This window comes from Mytilus californianus, unplaced genomic scaffold (genome assembly GCF_021869535.1).
Source record: "Mytilus californianus isolate M0D057914Y unplaced genomic scaffold, xbMytCali1.0.p SCAF_14, whole genome shotgun sequence".
Taxonomy (NCBI): Eukaryota; Metazoa; Mollusca; class Bivalvia; order Mytilida; family Mytilidae; genus Mytilus; species Mytilus californianus.
The window spans coordinates 29,721,222-29,738,826 of NW_026262626.1; the positions used below are offsets into that span (position 1 = coordinate 29,721,222).

A 17,605-nucleotide genomic window follows, 5' to 3' on the forward strand; every position below is an offset into this window, starting at 1 on the left:
CTCCTATATAACAAAATATTCACAGATTGACAATAAATTGATGAAAAGTCGATCTACTCTATCTATATTTTTGATATTGTATACCAGAAAAGCTCAACAGGAAGTGCCAGTAAAGTTTTTTTCTCACTTAACAATCTGGTGGAGATTTGAGCATATCATAAAGAAGACAAAGGGACCCTTTTTACATCAGGAACCAGACTTGAAAGTTGGTATTTGCTGCTTTTCCGCTAAGCACACAGCATTGAGGAGTTAAAGCAAAGACTGGTCGGCCCGGAGTCAGAATAATGTGTCCGGGTAGAGTGACATGTCTACCTGCGAACTGTTACCTTGTGAGCTAGCATATTAAAAATCCGGCTCAGCGTGTCGGTCTAGTACAAAGCAGGGTCCGTTTTCATTTCTCATTATCACGTTCTCGTCCTGAATATGCATCTGACCTGCCACTGAACGTTAAACAACCATTCAAAAGGGGGGGGGTCAAAATATTGAATTGTTAATGCCCCCACTGGTAAAAAATCTTAGAAATGATTTAGAGTTTTTGAGAGAGAAAATGGAGAATGTGTCCATGGGACACATGCAGATGACATCCCGCTTGCGTATAACGTTATAAAGGGACATAACTATAGAGAACTGTAAATATCACGCCACCCAAAATTGAAATTGATCTGTGTTTTATGGTAAGAAGCATTGTGTATAAGTTTCTTAACATTTGATTGAGGCAAACTAAAGTTAGAGAACGGAAACTCATTTTGGGACGTACGTACGGACGGACGGACAAGGGTAACACTTAATGCCTCCTCCGCCGCGACAAGGGCATAAAAAGGGTTGTATGGGCTCTATGCATCTATGCATCCCCATCATACCCTGAATCTGCCTTTTATTTGTCCCAAACACTTCATGATTGGCATATTCCATCTATACATAAGAAACAAAACCGTAAAATAGTTTTAGCAAATGACCATCTGGATTACATCAGGTCATCTCAGTCCACAGACCATTCCTGGCATCTTCTTTAATTTATGTATCATTGTCATTTTGCTTAGTTTCTTCTGTTACCTATTCTGACATCGGAATCGGACTTCTTTTTTAACTGATTTTATTATGCGTATTTCTGTGTGTTTGTTTTATCTACATTGGCTAGAGGTATAGGAGGAGGGTTGAGATCTCACAAAACATGTTTAACTCCGCCGCATTTTTGCGCCTGTCTTAAGTCAGGAGCCTCTGGCCTTTGTTAGTCTTGTATGTTTTTTTTTTAATTTTAGTTCATTTATATGTTTCGGAGTTTAGTGTGACGTCCATTTTCACTGGTTTGTTTAAGGGGCCAGCTGAAGCCCGCCTCCGGGTGCGGGATTTTCTCGCTGTGTTGAAGAGCAATTAGTGGCCTTGGGCTGTTTTCTGCTTTTTGGTCGGGTTGTTGTCTCTTTGAACCATTTCCCTTCTCAATTTGATTAAGAAAAACTTACAAAAAAGATAAGGTAGGCACTGTTGAAACAATTAGCAAAAAAAATTCTGTTGAATGCTTACCCAATTTTATTTTTTTAATTGACCATATATAGAACTTTTAGATTAAGAATACAATCTACATTACATCACTGTTATTCCGGATTGCCGTATACATATGGATCACATATGATACAAATTAAGTCTTATTTTTTGATGTTTCCAATTCAAATTCCTTTACATTTTCCCATTGCCATAGCAACATATTACAAAAACATCATAACTGATAAAAATGTGTTGTATATATGATTGGCAACGGTAACTTTATTTTGTATTTACACATTCAAAGTGTGAAGCTCAATGCCTATTGACATGGCCTCTTTGTTACCCTCTTACGTGTGACTGAATGGTTTTAAGTTTTTGTTTGTTTTTACTCCATCAAATAATAGAAATGACTGTCTTTACTTGAAAAAAATATAAGGATTATACAGCATATATTGGTTGAAAAGTGACATCTTTAACAATAGATCATTATAACTAAATAAAGTAATATATAATTGATGTATTAAGAAATTGGATGTTTATATAACATAATGTAAAAGATCATTTGGGCTTTTGTAAGACATTTACACAACAGAAGCAGCAGGTATAACTACACATCTTAATAAATCACATTTAAAGCACTACATCAGTTTTATAAAACTAGTGCATCGATCAGCATTTGTGAAAGATTAAAGATAAATACCTTTTCATTATATGTGTAAGAAAACAAGCTGAACAGAGTTCCAATGCCCCCTCCTTGCACATATTTTATCTGTCTAAAGTTGATTTTTTTTTAATTTCTTCAAGAAATGTAGGCTTGAGAGCGCTTACAGCGCATTTTTTAATAAAGAAAAAGAAGTGACAATACAAGATAAAATACAAATTGAAGAACAATAATAAAATCAAACGTACATTTTCAATTGATTTCTTAATATTAAAACAACAATTACTTTCTAACATAACTTTTGATTAATATTATATCATTTATATTAATTATCAAAGTTTTATTTAACATTTAAAAGTTCTAAAGTCATGAACTTACCATTTAAGGTATCTGGGGTGTCTTCCTCCATCTTGGATTTTGAAATAGCAGATAGCAATCGGTCTAGATCTTGAATGAAATGTGCAAATTTCGAGAGTAGTATGTAATTCATGTGTAAGACTTGTCATGTTAATTTAGAAAATTATGTGTTTTATCATATGTATGGCTGTATTTTACAAAAAAAGAATATTTTTAGTTTGATTCCCTTTTTTTCCAACTTTGCCACATAAGGGTAGATAACTCAGATATAAAGGGACATACGATGACCTATAGTTGTTAATTTCTGTGTATTTGGGTCTATTGTGGAGAGTTGTCTCATTGGCAATCATACCACATCTTCTTTTTATTTTTATACATAACTCAGATAAAGTAACTTTTATAATAGAATGTGTTGTGAATTTACCTATTTTATTATGTAGCTAGAAAACTAGTCCGGTGACCCCATTTTTTTTTTTCTTATCTGAAAGCATATTATTAGAGCTATCTTCTCATATATTATCTTAAAATTCTATGGTGTAGTTTTCTTTTTATCACACAAAATTGTGTTCTCCATGCATGATCTATACAAAATCTGACAATATTGCACAACCTGTAGCTTGATAAAAAGCCCAGTGACCCATACTTTTTATCATATTTTTGGAAAAAGCATGATATAAACTACATTTTGACAAATTATTGAAAAATTCTATGGATTTTAATTTAGACCCCCCGATCTACCTTAAGGAGAGGTTCGAATTTTGGCGAGCCAGCTTTAATTCAATCTTATATAGCACTTCGCGCTGATGCTATGGCAACGTAACTTTATTAGTTATTATAGCCAAATATCGAATTGTCCGAAAGTAAGGCTAATTGTTAAGTTGTTTAAGAACAGAAGATTATATTATGTCCAAAGTTTTATAATAAATGTTGACCTGCTTGTGATGTTAATTTGATTCATATCTCATTAGAGATTTGTTCTATCAAAAAATGGTTAATTATTCATTTTATATTAATCTTGTAATGGTAAAGAAATGTCTTAGCAGATTACTTAAATTACTGTTGACAATACACAACTATAATTTGTAGTATTGACATTGATCCTTCAAAAAGTGAAGCAATAGTTTCCGACCTAGTGTGTTATAAAGTTTTATCAAATATTTTGTCACAATACTGTCCGAGACTTGCTGATGGAAACATTTTACGTAAATTTGATACAAATCTGGCAAAAATTGTACTTATGCGAGTGCTTATAATGCAATTTTCCATATTATTAATATTTCCAAGGGGTAAAACTCTTTGAAAAATTATTGATCGGCACTCATTTTCGAACTTGGATATAAACCTTTGATATATTTTTTTTTAACCTGGCAAGAGTTGTACATGTGAGGACAGTTACAAGACCGGACGGACAGATGGATACACAGACGGACAGGGTCCAAAGCGTCGCGCGGGGGACAGCTATTGCATAAAAATATTCACCTACACAAGACAAGCAGTTAAGAGGTTAACATAAGATTATCAGATTATCATTATTATAGCTCGTTTGATAAAACCGTTATAATATCAGATTATTACATGGCGTTTTTCATATCAGATATATTATCAGCCCAAGGTTCAATATCAGCCCGAGAGCCTTCGGCTCTCGGGCTGATAATACATCTGATATGATAAATGACATGTTATGATCTTTTTATCATATGCTTCAACAATGGAGAAAAATAACAGTTTAATATATTGATCCTTTTAAGTGGTTCTCAAGTAGAAGTTCAAAAAGTGAAAAGTTTACGGGCGCTGACGCCAAATGTTATACATCTGATATGAAATCTTTCTATCATATGCCTCAACAGAGAAGAAAAACAACAGTATAGTATATTTTTATATTCACGAAACAAAGCAAAATGAACACTGTTTGGAAAAGTCAACATTTGTAAAGTAACTTGCTAAATTATGCTGGAAACTTTGAAAAATGCATTTATTGTATCATTTGTTTTGGATTTTGCATAATATATTTTCCTGTTTCCTAATATTTGTTTTGTACCCTACTTTGTTATGTTTTTCACTGAAAACATACCATTGAGATGTATTTTCCGGAATTTGCCGAGTAACGCCAGAATGCCATGCGATAACGTTTCGGGAAGGCATGTGATAATAGCCGCAAGCAGTTGATAGACTATCAGCCCGCTAAGCACCATTTCGGAAAATATGGAATTCACATACTGTAAAAATTATAAGTTATTTACTCAAAGGATATGATAATACTACATATGCAAATATCCATCCTACCATATGGCAGCCTCGTCTGGAATGCAAGCGCAAAAAAAAATTGCATGAACTTGATGTCACTTAAACATTACAATAAAATCTTTATAAAGATGTAGATCCCTTTTTATAAAGTTAACAAAAATATAATTGAGAAGGAAAGGGATCCAAATCAACAGCTGACCTTTGAACGTTTTTTTTTCCATAAATATTATTGCTTAAAACTAACATAAAACATAAAAGAGGTATAACCAGTATGTCCTAGCTGTAATTGTTTTACTTAGAGGGTCAAAATTCAAAAGTTGGAGTAGCATAAGGGAATGAATGTGAAAATTAATCTACTAGTACTTCAAATACATACATCCATAAAATTTTAATGAATAACATTTAACCAAATGAAAATACTGCAAGCGTTAAATCTTTTTGAGAAATGTTTTTACTCAATTTGTAACAAACTTTATTATCTGACAATCACTACCAAAAATTTAGTTAACAATAGCAGGTAACTTTTTGAACCCTGACCGACAGATGTTTTATAAAGGCCAACAACGGTTGGGTACAAGACCCAGCTGACATCACTTTTACACTTCACTGGACTTTCTCGAGACAAAGAATGTTATAAATAATGGAAAACTGTAACACGAACGTATTAAACTTTCACAAACAATGACGAAATGAAAGCATATCAATGTTTTTTTGTACTTACAGCAGTATGTATAAAGCTTTGTAAAGGTGAGTAATAACTTATAATTAATTGAGGTACATAGTTTTTGCAACATAACAACTGCAAATTGACTTTGGCATGCATGGCAAAATTCAAACGGGTGTATTTACTGATATGACAGGATAGTGCATGACTGTGCTAGTTTTGGCTAGTGACATCAATTCGAACATCATTGTCCGAAATAAAAAGTAATTATTTTTAAAGAGACCCCAGGATGGTCTACCATGAAAAGACTGACCGATGGCACTCGAAGCAAACCTGTTCTTATACACATTATTGTCGAAGTTGTAGAGCATTGAGAAAGATTATTCAAAAGTATCAAATCTATATACCATTCAGTTTTTTTTTTTTTCATTTTTTGTAATAATACATAAAAATGATAACAGGAATCACAAACAAAATACTGAAGTGTACACTAAACAGATATGACCAACACCGGTCAACACCCGAATCCTCCAAACCAAACCAGACGAACGAACAAAAACAAACAAGAACGAACAACATATTGTAGAGGGTTTGTTTGGCATGCATATGGCTATATAGGCACTTAAACTTCCGACATTTAGCGTGAATTAAATTAACTTCCATATTTTTTTGGAAGGGGTGTGTCATTTTTGCCTCAAAAAATGTACCCATTTTAATATAACATTCACTGAAATTCAGTACCTTTAGTTATATAAATATTTAAGAAAGAATGACATATACTTATATACAATATTTAAGATATGACCTATGCTTATATAAGTACTAAATCTATATCATCACTCATAATTCATAAATATACAGCTACCCTTAACTTTCAAATGAATTGATTTAATTTAATATAATGATAATGTAAGATTCTCAATAGCATATTTATATATGATATATGATATGTAGATCATACCCCAAATCAATATACAGTTATCAACCCCCCCCCCCCCCCTCCAAATCGTCCAGATTGCAACCAAATTAATTAAGGCATAGGAAAGATAGAGCGCAGGCGTCGAAAAACTAAATATTCAAGTCAGATATGTAAAATGTGATAAAAAACATTTTGTTAAAAAAGGTTTTTTGTCGAAGCATGCGCTCTATGTTTCCTGTTCAAAAAATCATTGGAAATTTACCCGTTTTCATTGAATTTTCGTTGAAAATCAAAAAGTGCTATTTGTGACATCATGAATAGAACGCAAGTACGTAAATTTTCAACAAAAAGACATATTTTCTATCTAGTCATTGTATTAGCTATGATTCATTGTGATATTGGTCAATGCATCCTAATTTGAAATTGCAGCTAGAAATAGGGGCCGTTTTAGGGTGTTATCGAACCTACTCCTTTTAAGTGAAATGAGGGAATTCACATTTTTACATTCTGTCATTTTTTTTTTGGCGAATGGAATGTCAATTTAATCTGTTGCCACAAAAGCTTATTTTTTAATTCATGTTCACTTTTGTACACAATCATTGCATGCCTGCATTTTGTGTGACAGTATCTTTATTTACATCCTGTTTTGGGCAAGATTTTTTTGTTTAGGTCTGATAAAATATATTTTTCCAAAATCATCCTGTCCCCCAGAAAATCAAATGGTGATCCTGCAATTCAATATTGATTTGTTAGCGATTTAACATTGACTTATATTACTTAGTATATGAAAATAGCACTTTTCAATTTTGGTGCGTCCTAAGCCATCGTCAAACTAAGCTTATGGTAACTATAGAATTATAGTCGAAAGTATTACCAAGAGGGACGAGTACACAAATGAGTTCTCTTATATTTCAGGTATTACAGAATTTCGATGTACAAATAAAAATTCAAGTGAAGCACAAAAAGTTGCTTTGAAGTGCCCTCCAAATTATTACATCAATGTGAAGGAGGCGCTTTATGGGAGAAACCAGTGGGATGAATGTCGGTATTTTGTCGGAGACTGTACAGAAGTGTTCAATGTTGACGACCAGTGTTGTGGTAGAAACGACTGTGGTTTAGTTGTAAGAAAGATTTACTCAATAAAATGTTTGGCTTATGTATCCTTCTTCAGAATCATTTACGAATGTGAAACAGGTATGATGATTTTATAACAAACATCTTTACTTCTTTATAAACATTGAAATCCTGAATCGTTTTATAAAAAATATGAGTTAATGAGGACTTTATACGTTATGTATGCATTTTAAGATAATTACATTAATTTAATAAAAATTGTAATGAGGGGATAGACACCATTTATCATAACAGTTTTTAAATTATTGCATTCAATTTCAGTAAGATGCAGATATATTGTTCTTTGTTTAATATTTTCTTTGTATATCCAGGAACTTATTCAACTACAGATGCACTTTACAAATAAGGGTGTTATCAGGCTATATAACATATGGTTTGATGTTTCTTGTTTCTCATTGGTCACGTGTTTCCCAATATATATTTTGTATTTTTTCACTATTTTGACATATTAACTCGACGTTACTATTTTAAAAAATTATGTTGACTACATGTTACTAAAAATAGTAACATCGAGTCAATATCATTTCCAAAAATAGTAACATCGAGTCAATATCATTTTCAAACTTACACTATTTGCATATGTTATATATAAATTAAGGACTTTCACTCAGTCAATACGTTATATAGGGACCTGTTAGATTATATTGAACAATATAATCTGAACAGGTCCATATATAACGTATTGACCTCGTCAAAAGTCCATGATTGATAAACATTAATTACTTCTTGATTAATAAACTGATCATGTCTACTTGTAAACAAATCATCAAACACGAAAATAAATATGATATTGTTTTTTTTTTTTTTTTTTTAATATTTGACGTCTGTATATATATATAAAGAGTAACCGTGATGACCCAATATTCTATGAAGCATTGAATCACCATAATAAAGATGAAAAGGAACACCAGGATTACCATATACGGAGAATAGTGCATAAGGAAAATAACATTTTATAAAGTTGGTGCGTTCGAAGCTTTTCTGGATTAACCTTCATAAGGAACACTCAAACTCAAACTCAAACATCTAACAGCCAAGGACAGTGCAAAGCCAAAACAAACCAAAAACATCTGATAGCCAAGGATAGTGCAAAGCCAAAACAAACCAAAAACATCTAACAGCCAAGGATAGTGCAAAGCCAAAACAAACCAAAAACATCTGACAGCCAAGGACAGTGCAAAGCCAAAACAAACCAAAAACATCTGACAGCCAAGGACAGTGCAAAGCCAAAACAAACCAAAAACATATGACAGCCAAGGACAGTGCAAAACCAAAACAAACCATAAACTTCAAAACACTCAAACTCAAACATCCGACAGCCAAGGATAGTGCAAAGCCAAAACAAACCAAAAACATCTGACAGCCAAGGACAGTGCAAAGCCAAAACAAACCAAAAACATCTGACAGCCAAGGACAGTGCAAAGCCAAAACAAACCAAAAACATATGACAGCCAAGGACAGTGCAATGCCAAAGCAAAACAAAAACATCTGACAACCAAGGACAGTGCAAAGCCAAAACAAACCAAAAACATCTGACAGCCAAGGACAGTGCAAAGCCAAAACAAATCAAAAACATATGACAGCCAAGGACAGTGCAAAGCCAAAACAAACCAAAAACATCAAAACATCAAAACAAACAAAAAATGGAGCTCTATACAAAATCTTAATTTCATTCAAACTTCTATTCATAATATTGCATTATGTTTTTTTTTTTTTAAATTGACCATTTAAGGATATAACTAGCTTAGAATCTGAAATTTAAAACTCTATTTTACTTTCGTTAAATCACAGTGTCGATTCCCACTTTAAAGTTATAGTCTTCGCAACTTTTCGTCGACAGTCAATATGTTTTTGGTTTCTTTGGTTTTGTGTCTTGACAAAAGACACCGCAGATTTCAAAATCAAACATACTTATAATGCATTTGAAATGGGCGATGGAAAAATTTCCGCCTGTTTACCAGAAAAAAATCTAAGCTGAAAATGTGAATATACTCCACCTCCTAAACGCATTATACGCATGTCTGGTAAGTCATATAAGTAAACTATAGGTGATATATTTTTCTTTCAAGCTGAAGAATCAACATGTAGTGTAAATGGAAACACTATCAAAGAACCTGGAAAAGACATAATCAGAGAGCAATCGAACGGACTTTCTCCTACGTCCCCTGATTTTGTAAATCCAACATCAAACTCGACAGCTGTATCAAAAGGTAGTTTTCTAAACTTGACCGCATAAGTATGTCATACATACATGTAGTTCTAAAATGTGCAACAACACAAATAAAGAAAAACAATAGATAATGAATATATTAATCAATTCATATTTCGAAAACAAATATGCATGATCAGATATATCAGTATGCATGGAGAACCAAACATATTATTCGCCGCTAGTAATCTTCAACGTTCAATTAGATGATAACTGTTTTCACAAAGATACGTACTTTCACGTTCAGAGTCACAAGAAAAGGTAAGGCCAATATTCCATGAAAATATTTTGCACCAGGGACATTTTTGAAGTGGTTACTGAAATTCACAGTTCGAAATCTTTATACAAGTACAACATTATAGCCATGGTTTTCTTGAAACTCCTTAAAATTGTTGATTCTGAATCTTTGATCGACAATATTCACCTGACAACTGTGGCTACCTCAGCTACCTTTCTACAACTAACTGTAATTTTTTCCTTGCTCGAGTAAGTGGTTAATATCTTGTTTTGTAACTGGATTCCTGGTTTTATTTATTGTGTGTTTTAGAGACACTTGCTCTTTATATCTCAGCCATCGATAGATCCCATCTTCTTTATCGGTGCGAGAGAAGTTCCACGCCAAAATTTGATTGAAAACATATCGCATGTACTTTTATCAATAGAAGACAAAAAGGTTCAACAAATAAATGGAAATCGTTCAAGGTCACTTTACTTATGAAATTACTACAATTTCACTATTCACAATTTGACAATATAAAATGAATGTAGTATTTAAGATTAAACATTTTTTGTAGATGTTTTTATCATTGTCGGTTCTGCAGTCACTGTGGCCTTTCTATTAGCAGCTATTACAGCAGCAATTTTCTTTCTAAGGAAATACCAATGGTATGTATTCACAAATTTACTGTTACCACTGTTACCTTCTAGTGATTGTTTTTCTAATGAAATACTAATGGTATGTTTTCACGAATGTACTGTTATCCTACAGTGATTTTATTTCTGAAGAAATAACAATGGTATGTTTTCACAAATGTACTGTTACGTACAGGGATGTTCTTTCATAGGAAATACCAATGGTATGTATTCATGAATGTATTGTTACCATTTAGTGTTTGTCCTTCTTGGGAAATACCAATGGTATGTATTCACGAATGTGCTGTTACCCTACATATTTATTGTAGCAGTGATTTGATTTTCTTTCTAAGAAAATATCAACGGGATGTACTAACAAATGATACATTTTGTTTGTACATTCGCAATTCATAAAATAAGTATTATTGATGGCAGTTTTGGGATCACACATAATCATTAAAGATGATTATAAGATTATGATTTCTAGCAATAAACACGATTTTAAGTTCATTTTTTAATCATTCATTCATTTTTTTTGTATTAGTTGCAGTCATGTTCGATGACATAAAGGGTCATCTACCACAAGAAAAAAAAAACATGTGCTTCATTAAACTAAAGTCCTTCACACTATTTTTAGCATCATTTTGTATATATTCATGTAATTTTTCTTAAACTAAGGTTGCAACTCCCCCAGACAAAGTTAACCTAATTGATTTGTTTTGGTTGTTCTATTTAGGCCCCTTTCGGTTTTTATGCATTGAAACGTTTGATATATTTTTGGCTTTTCAATCTCCTGGTCACGAATGTACCTGATGAAAATTATTGTAAAACACGGGTTGTGCACGCGACAGTACAAGCCTATTCAAGACAAACATGCAAATGTGATGTTAATGTGAATCCTGTTTTGTGCTAGACCGACAAATCGAGCCGCTTTTTTACGTATTATTTCACAAGGTAACAGTTCATGCCCTCTACCCAGAATAATTTTTATTAACCGATCAATACATGCTGTTTCTCCAAATTGCCACTACGCATGGCATGTATTTAGTGGAAGGGCAGTACATACCAATTTTCAAATGTTTGATATATCATAAGCCTCTCTCATTATTTTTTAACAACTTTTCACGTATTGACATATCCCTTTAACATTTATGATTGAAAGCAAGAGATCCGTGTGATATCAAGAGATTTCGTCCAGCTTCACATGTTTCTTTCTGGCCTAGCAAACAGCACTTCAAAATAGACTAGTAAAATTCAAGAGCCGTTCCCACAACAAATATCGTCATTTAAACACTGTGCTCATTAACTTTAAATTGAGGGATAAAGGACAAATGGTTGAAAAATATGAATCAGAATACACACTATACAACTGAAAATGACTAAATATACTGTTGAAAAAAGTAATATTGTTTTAATTTCTTATCTTAAATGGTTTTTTTTCGGTCACCATCATTACTGTCTTTATGAAAAAGGAAACTACTTAAACAATTTGTTTATTTCAATCAGGCATGGTGAAAAGCAATGTCTTCTGGAACTATTTGTGGGACTTTTTAAGCGTCATCCTCCAGATGGATGTGATTATCCGAAAGAAACAAATGTTAACATGGGAGATAAAAGTCCTTCCAACGAGATCCAACAGGTTGTTACCATAGAAACCATTACAAATGCTGGCACAATAAATATAAACAACAAAATTAAGAGTCAAAGACCAGCCAATCAACTAGATACAATACCGTATAACAGCATAAAAACATGTGAGAAAACAAACCCACACATTGCTGACTGTGTTATTACTGATGATCCTGTATATGGTGAAAAAGTTCAAAATGTTCAGATCAACAATATATGTTATGACAGTCAATCAATCCATGGAATGCATTCTGTGCATTCAACAGCAGAAGGTATTTTTACTGATGTGTAACATCAGATCAACACTAGAATAATCTGAGTACAGCATAATTTGATTCAACAGTATGCTACCTTCAACTTATTGGGTCACGTGTCCGGTTTACTGAAGGTTTCAATATTGAAGTCATGACATTTATTTAGCATTTACATCTTGCCATTTTTAGTGATCATATGTTCCAATGAACCGATGCCTTAATCAAAGACTTGTTGTGAATAGAATCAGGTTGATCTAATGTGAACAAGCAAACTAACAAGCTTACTACATGTTCGGCGTCATTCTCTTTATTTTAAATGTATCTAATTGCTCCTTTTAGATTGTTTTTTATTGCATGTGTAAAGGTGTAAAGGGGGTATTTTTACAACAAGCTTGCCACTTCTTGTGTCATGTTCTCGTGCTTGAAGAATTATTTTTCGTTCAAAATAAATCTTGAACACTATCGTATACTACACAGAATATCAAAGTTAATGTTTGTTTGATTATCAAATAGACATGACTTACTGTTCAGTGGTTGTCGTTTGTTGATGTGGTTCATAAGTGTTTCTCGTTTTTTATATAGATTAGACCGTTGGTTTTCCTGTTTGAATGGTTTTACACAAGTCATTTTTTGGGCCCTTTATAGCTTGCTGTTTGGTGTGAGCCAATGCTCCGTGTTGAAGGCCGTACTTTGACCTATAATGGTTTACTTTTACAAATTGTGACTTGGATGGAGAGTTGTCTCATTGGCACTCATACCACATCTTTTTATATCTATGACTTACTGTCCAATTTGGTATGATTGCAACTAAGACAAATCTCCACCAGAGACCGAATGGCGTAGAAGTTTAAAACAACTGTATGTCACCGTTCGGCCTCCAACAATGAGCAAAGCGCAAACCGCATAGTAAGCTATAAAAGGCCCTAATATGACAAATGTAAAACAATTCAAACGAGAAAACTAACAGTCTGATTTATGTACAAAACAATAAACAAGTATGATATACAGCAACAAACGACAACCAATGAATTACAGGCTCCTTTATAGTTTCTGAGACTACGTAAGCCTTTTTTTTCCTGCTGAAGTCTGCTATTACTTTATTGATTTTTATTGATAAGATATGAGCCTAACTGTAGATATCCTATAAATTAAATGAGTCTCTTATTTCACCAAATCATAAATGTGTAAACTGTTATTGCCCTTTGAGGGGCTCTATTTTGTTTTTTTTTTCATACTTATCACACTGCACAACACATTATGGTATGACTGTTACTATAAACAAATATTTCATGGAGGAAAAAAAACGCATATTATACAATATATATATATATATATATTCATAATAACAATAGCAAACAGTACTTATAATGTAAACATGATTAGATGTGTTATGGTTGCCAATGAGACAACACATAATTGAATGATTATTCAGACCTTGAAATCATCTGCTGTAATGATAACTTTCTTCTGTCATACCGAATAATAACAACTGTTGGCCCTAGAAATGCAAACTGGGATGAAGGTTTTACATTTTTTAGTTGACAATAATATTGTTCATTATGACAAGATATATTATGCTTAAATTATCAAAATACCTATGGATACTAATTATGCACCTCCAATTGCAGATCATTTTCTTTATTGTAAGGAATCTTTTTTCAAGGAAAAAACCATAGAAAGGGAAATTTAAAATTCTGACACTTAAATCGACATTTCAGCAATACATGTATAGTACTTTTTCTTGCCCTTTTGAAACTTTCCGTCCGTTTAACGCTGCGAGTTTGACCAAACCGACGTTGCTCGACTTTATTAACCTTGTTACGATGTTCAGTGGGTTTCTGGTAGATACATGATTTATTACAGAGTCAAGGTCGAGTTCTCTATCATAAATTTTATATTTGATTATTCTTAATTAATTGGACATGAACTACGAATATAACAAAAAAATCAAAATATTATTTTTTTTGTTTTAAGAATTTATAAAAGCAGAATATAGAAATGATATTTCGCTACTATCAGTTAGTTTAATTCAATTTCGTCAAAATAAGCTAAATAAAATAGCTGCTGTATAATTGGCTTGCAAGTCAACTGTTCAAGTCATTTGAATCCGTATTCACACAACCTTTAATTTTGCCTTTAGTGGTGATTGGTTGTGCGTGTGTTCAGCATGTGGTTCGGTCATATTGAAAATAAAAAGAATAGATATAGGAAGATGTGGTATGAGTGCCAATGAGATAACTCTCCATCCAAGTCACAACCCATAAAAGCAAACCATTATAGGTCAAGGTACGGCCTTCAACATTGAAAATTGAAACAAAGGAGCCACCATGAATAACAATTTCGCTGACTGACCCATCTCACAAAAAATAATTCTTATACAGGATTAACGATGGTATACATATACTTTTAATCTAGAACAGGAAACCAAACAGACCTAGAAAAATCTTCATTATACGATTGCGCGTGCTTGATTGTTTCTTTATATTTATGTTTATATCGGGTCGAATGACCGCTGGTAGTCTTCAGAGGTCGTCTCGATGGATAATTAGATGGCGTTTAGTCTAAAATACGGACAAAATGCTGATACATTACAAAGAGTCCATGCATAGTTAATTGTTTAGTATATATCATAAATCAAACATGAGAATTTGGGTCAAATCGGTGAACATGAATTTGACAGCTAATGCACCTTTTTTGGTATTTTTGTACCCACCACCAGAAAGTGTGTATTACTAGTATACTAGTATAACAAGATTAAACAATTATCATTTTGTGAACTCTGCTCACAGTACCTCAGTTTGGAAAAGGTAAGTAATTCTAGAAAATAATTCCATCCTTAAGGGACATTAATAACTTTTTAATATATTTTTACACTAAAAGATAGTGGGATCAAAAATTAGAATAGAAAATGATAACAGAAATATAGTGTTTAATTATTTAAAAGTCAAGCGAGTAAAACACGGATCTGTTAGTATGCACCCCAAAATGAAACTAACACTTTCAGTTGCTGTGGTTAGCACTGTGCGATTTGAACTACACATATTCGTTGATCCCGTCTGGTGTCGACGTTTTAAATTTTCTAATCCAAAATCTTTTCCAAGTGATCTCTCCTTCTTTGTGGTCCATGATGGTAATAGTCACTCGATTTATATCAGCCTTAGTATGGTCAGAGGGTCTGGCATGTCGACTGAGAGGAAGGTATGGCTTAAATTCAGTCACTGCGACGGCCATTCATACGTTTGTAAAATGGTTGTTCTGACTCACTAACATACTGTTTACCACATTTATACTGAAGAGGATACACGGTATGTGTAGTCTTGCAAGTAACAAAAATGTAAAATATTATGTATTACGTACCAGTGGAGTGACTGGGTATGCAGTATTTGCTTGCAAATCGGACATCGTTTGTTTCCACAGCCCTTTCAATAACCTGCTGACGAAGAGCCTGGTTTAGAGGATAAATCAGCCTTCACGAGCAAGGTTTTTGGACCTACGGAAAGCGAGTTCGTGGAAGATCTTAGACGGTTAAGGACGTTTTACTTCTGTTTATTCAACAACAAATATAGGGTTCGACATAAAAAAAAAGATGATTGACTGGTACACAAGTATGAAAAAAGCTTTATCTTAATTGCATGGTTTGGGTTTTTAAAAAATTGCAATAATTCTGAATTTTTTGTAGTGATTATACAACAGAATACTCCTCTACTAAGTATTTATAATAAAATGTGTACAGGTTTAAATTTCTTTCATTTAATATTCCGATAACACTTTAAAGTAAACAAAAAATAAAATCGCGCATTGAATGTGTTGTAATTTATCACTTATTGTTTAAAACTCCCTGAGAAAACATGATTACAACGCCAATCAATAAAAATATATCACATTGGTCTGCGCACCACTAAGCAGGTAGGTCAAACATATTTTCTCTGCATGAAAATTTATCCTGTAAAAAAATATCAGTTGTGTGACACTATTAAGCTGCTAATTTTGAATATGACTGTATGATACCGTTTCGTATGTTATATTTTACTTTATTTTCTTTTAAATCTACTTTCGTTGGTTGAAACACGTCATGTGACTGAAAAAAATATGTATATAATTGATTTTCAAAATGGACGTGAAGATAATATCCCGTCTGGTATTGTTACCCGCAAAACATGACAATCTGAGGGGCAAAACCCTGTACATAAGTATGAATATGACAGTCTGGATGGGGGTTTACAGAATAGAGAATAATGGGCTAATATTATAAAGAATAGAGAAAAATTGACCAAAAACATAAAGAATAGAGAATAATGGGGTGCTAAAATATAAAGAATAGAGAATAATGAGCAAAAATTATAAACAATAAAGAAAAATGGGCAAACAATTTTAAGAATACAGAAATGATGGACCCCCATCCATACCTTCTCATATGACTGTAAACCTTATTCACGAGTTCTGTTGTTCTCGATCCTTTCAGGAATATTTTTGTTTATTGCTTTGCTTTTCTAATTTTTCAATATTATTATAATAGTGGAAAAAAAGTAACTTCGCATAAAAAACATACCTTTTCACAAACCTAAGGTTTTCGGTTATAATGGGTCAAAATCTTGATCAATTAGCTCATGGTCGTGACAAAATCAAGACAGCAAAATCTTACCGGACAGGAAAAGAATTTTGCTTCCGATGGCAAGTTAGAACGAAAATGATATCGCTTAAAATCAATACATCTGTTACATAAACAAGAAAATGAGAAAGAATGTAAAATGGTCCTGAAGTGTTTTTCTAGCGGTAACATGACGCCAAAAGTCACCAAACAGAATGTGTGTTCATGGTTCGAGGTTGAAAACGAGGGACCTCACACCTTCCAAGATTATGTAAAAACATATATTTGTTCAATTACTTAAAATACTTAAATTTCGAACATGTAAAGTTAACGTTTGAAATATTTGCCATGATTATATTGAGAGTTGCACAGTTTCTTTTTTTTCCGGTATCATACACGTGGAGTAGGACTAAGTCGCGTTTGATCAATATAATACTGTTACTGATGCAAGTTCTGAATTAAGTTGAATGTGAAAGAGTTGTTGGTTAAGAACTACTTGTCCTTATACTTTTTGGGGGATGCATACTCAAAACAGGCCAAAATCTATCAAAATTGCAGAAAAAAATAACATATTAATCAATAATTGTTAAACGACTTTAGGGTAAGGACATG

General features: G+C 32.8%; 1 protein-coding gene across 1 annotated transcript; it reads left to right on the forward strand.

Moving 5' to 3' along the window:
* The first annotated feature begins 6,208 nt into the window (after positions 1–6,208).
* Positions 6,209–13,536, forward strand: LOC127724951 (uncharacterized). Its single transcript, XM_052231953.1, has 5 exons — positions 6,209–6,227; positions 7,243–7,521; positions 9,531–9,671; positions 10,465–10,555; positions 12,029–13,536. The coding sequence occupies exons 1-5, from the start codon at positions 6,209–6,211 to the stop codon at positions 12,441–12,443; spliced, it is 945 nt and encodes a 314-aa protein (XP_052087913.1). The 3' UTR covers positions 12,444–13,536.
* The last annotated feature ends 4,069 nt before the right edge of the window (positions 13,537–17,605 follow it).

Excerpts from the sequence above, each read along its gene's own strand:
- LOC127724951 (XM_052231953.1), top strand. Across the intron at positions 7,522-9,530 it reads CATTTACGAATGTGAAACAG|CTGAAGAATCAACATGTAGT; the intron begins GTATGATGATTT and ends TTTTCTTTCAAG. Across the intron at positions 10,556-12,028 it reads TTTCTAAGGAAATACCAATG|GCATGGTGAAAAGCAATGTC; the intron begins GTATGTATTCAC and ends TATTTCAATCAG.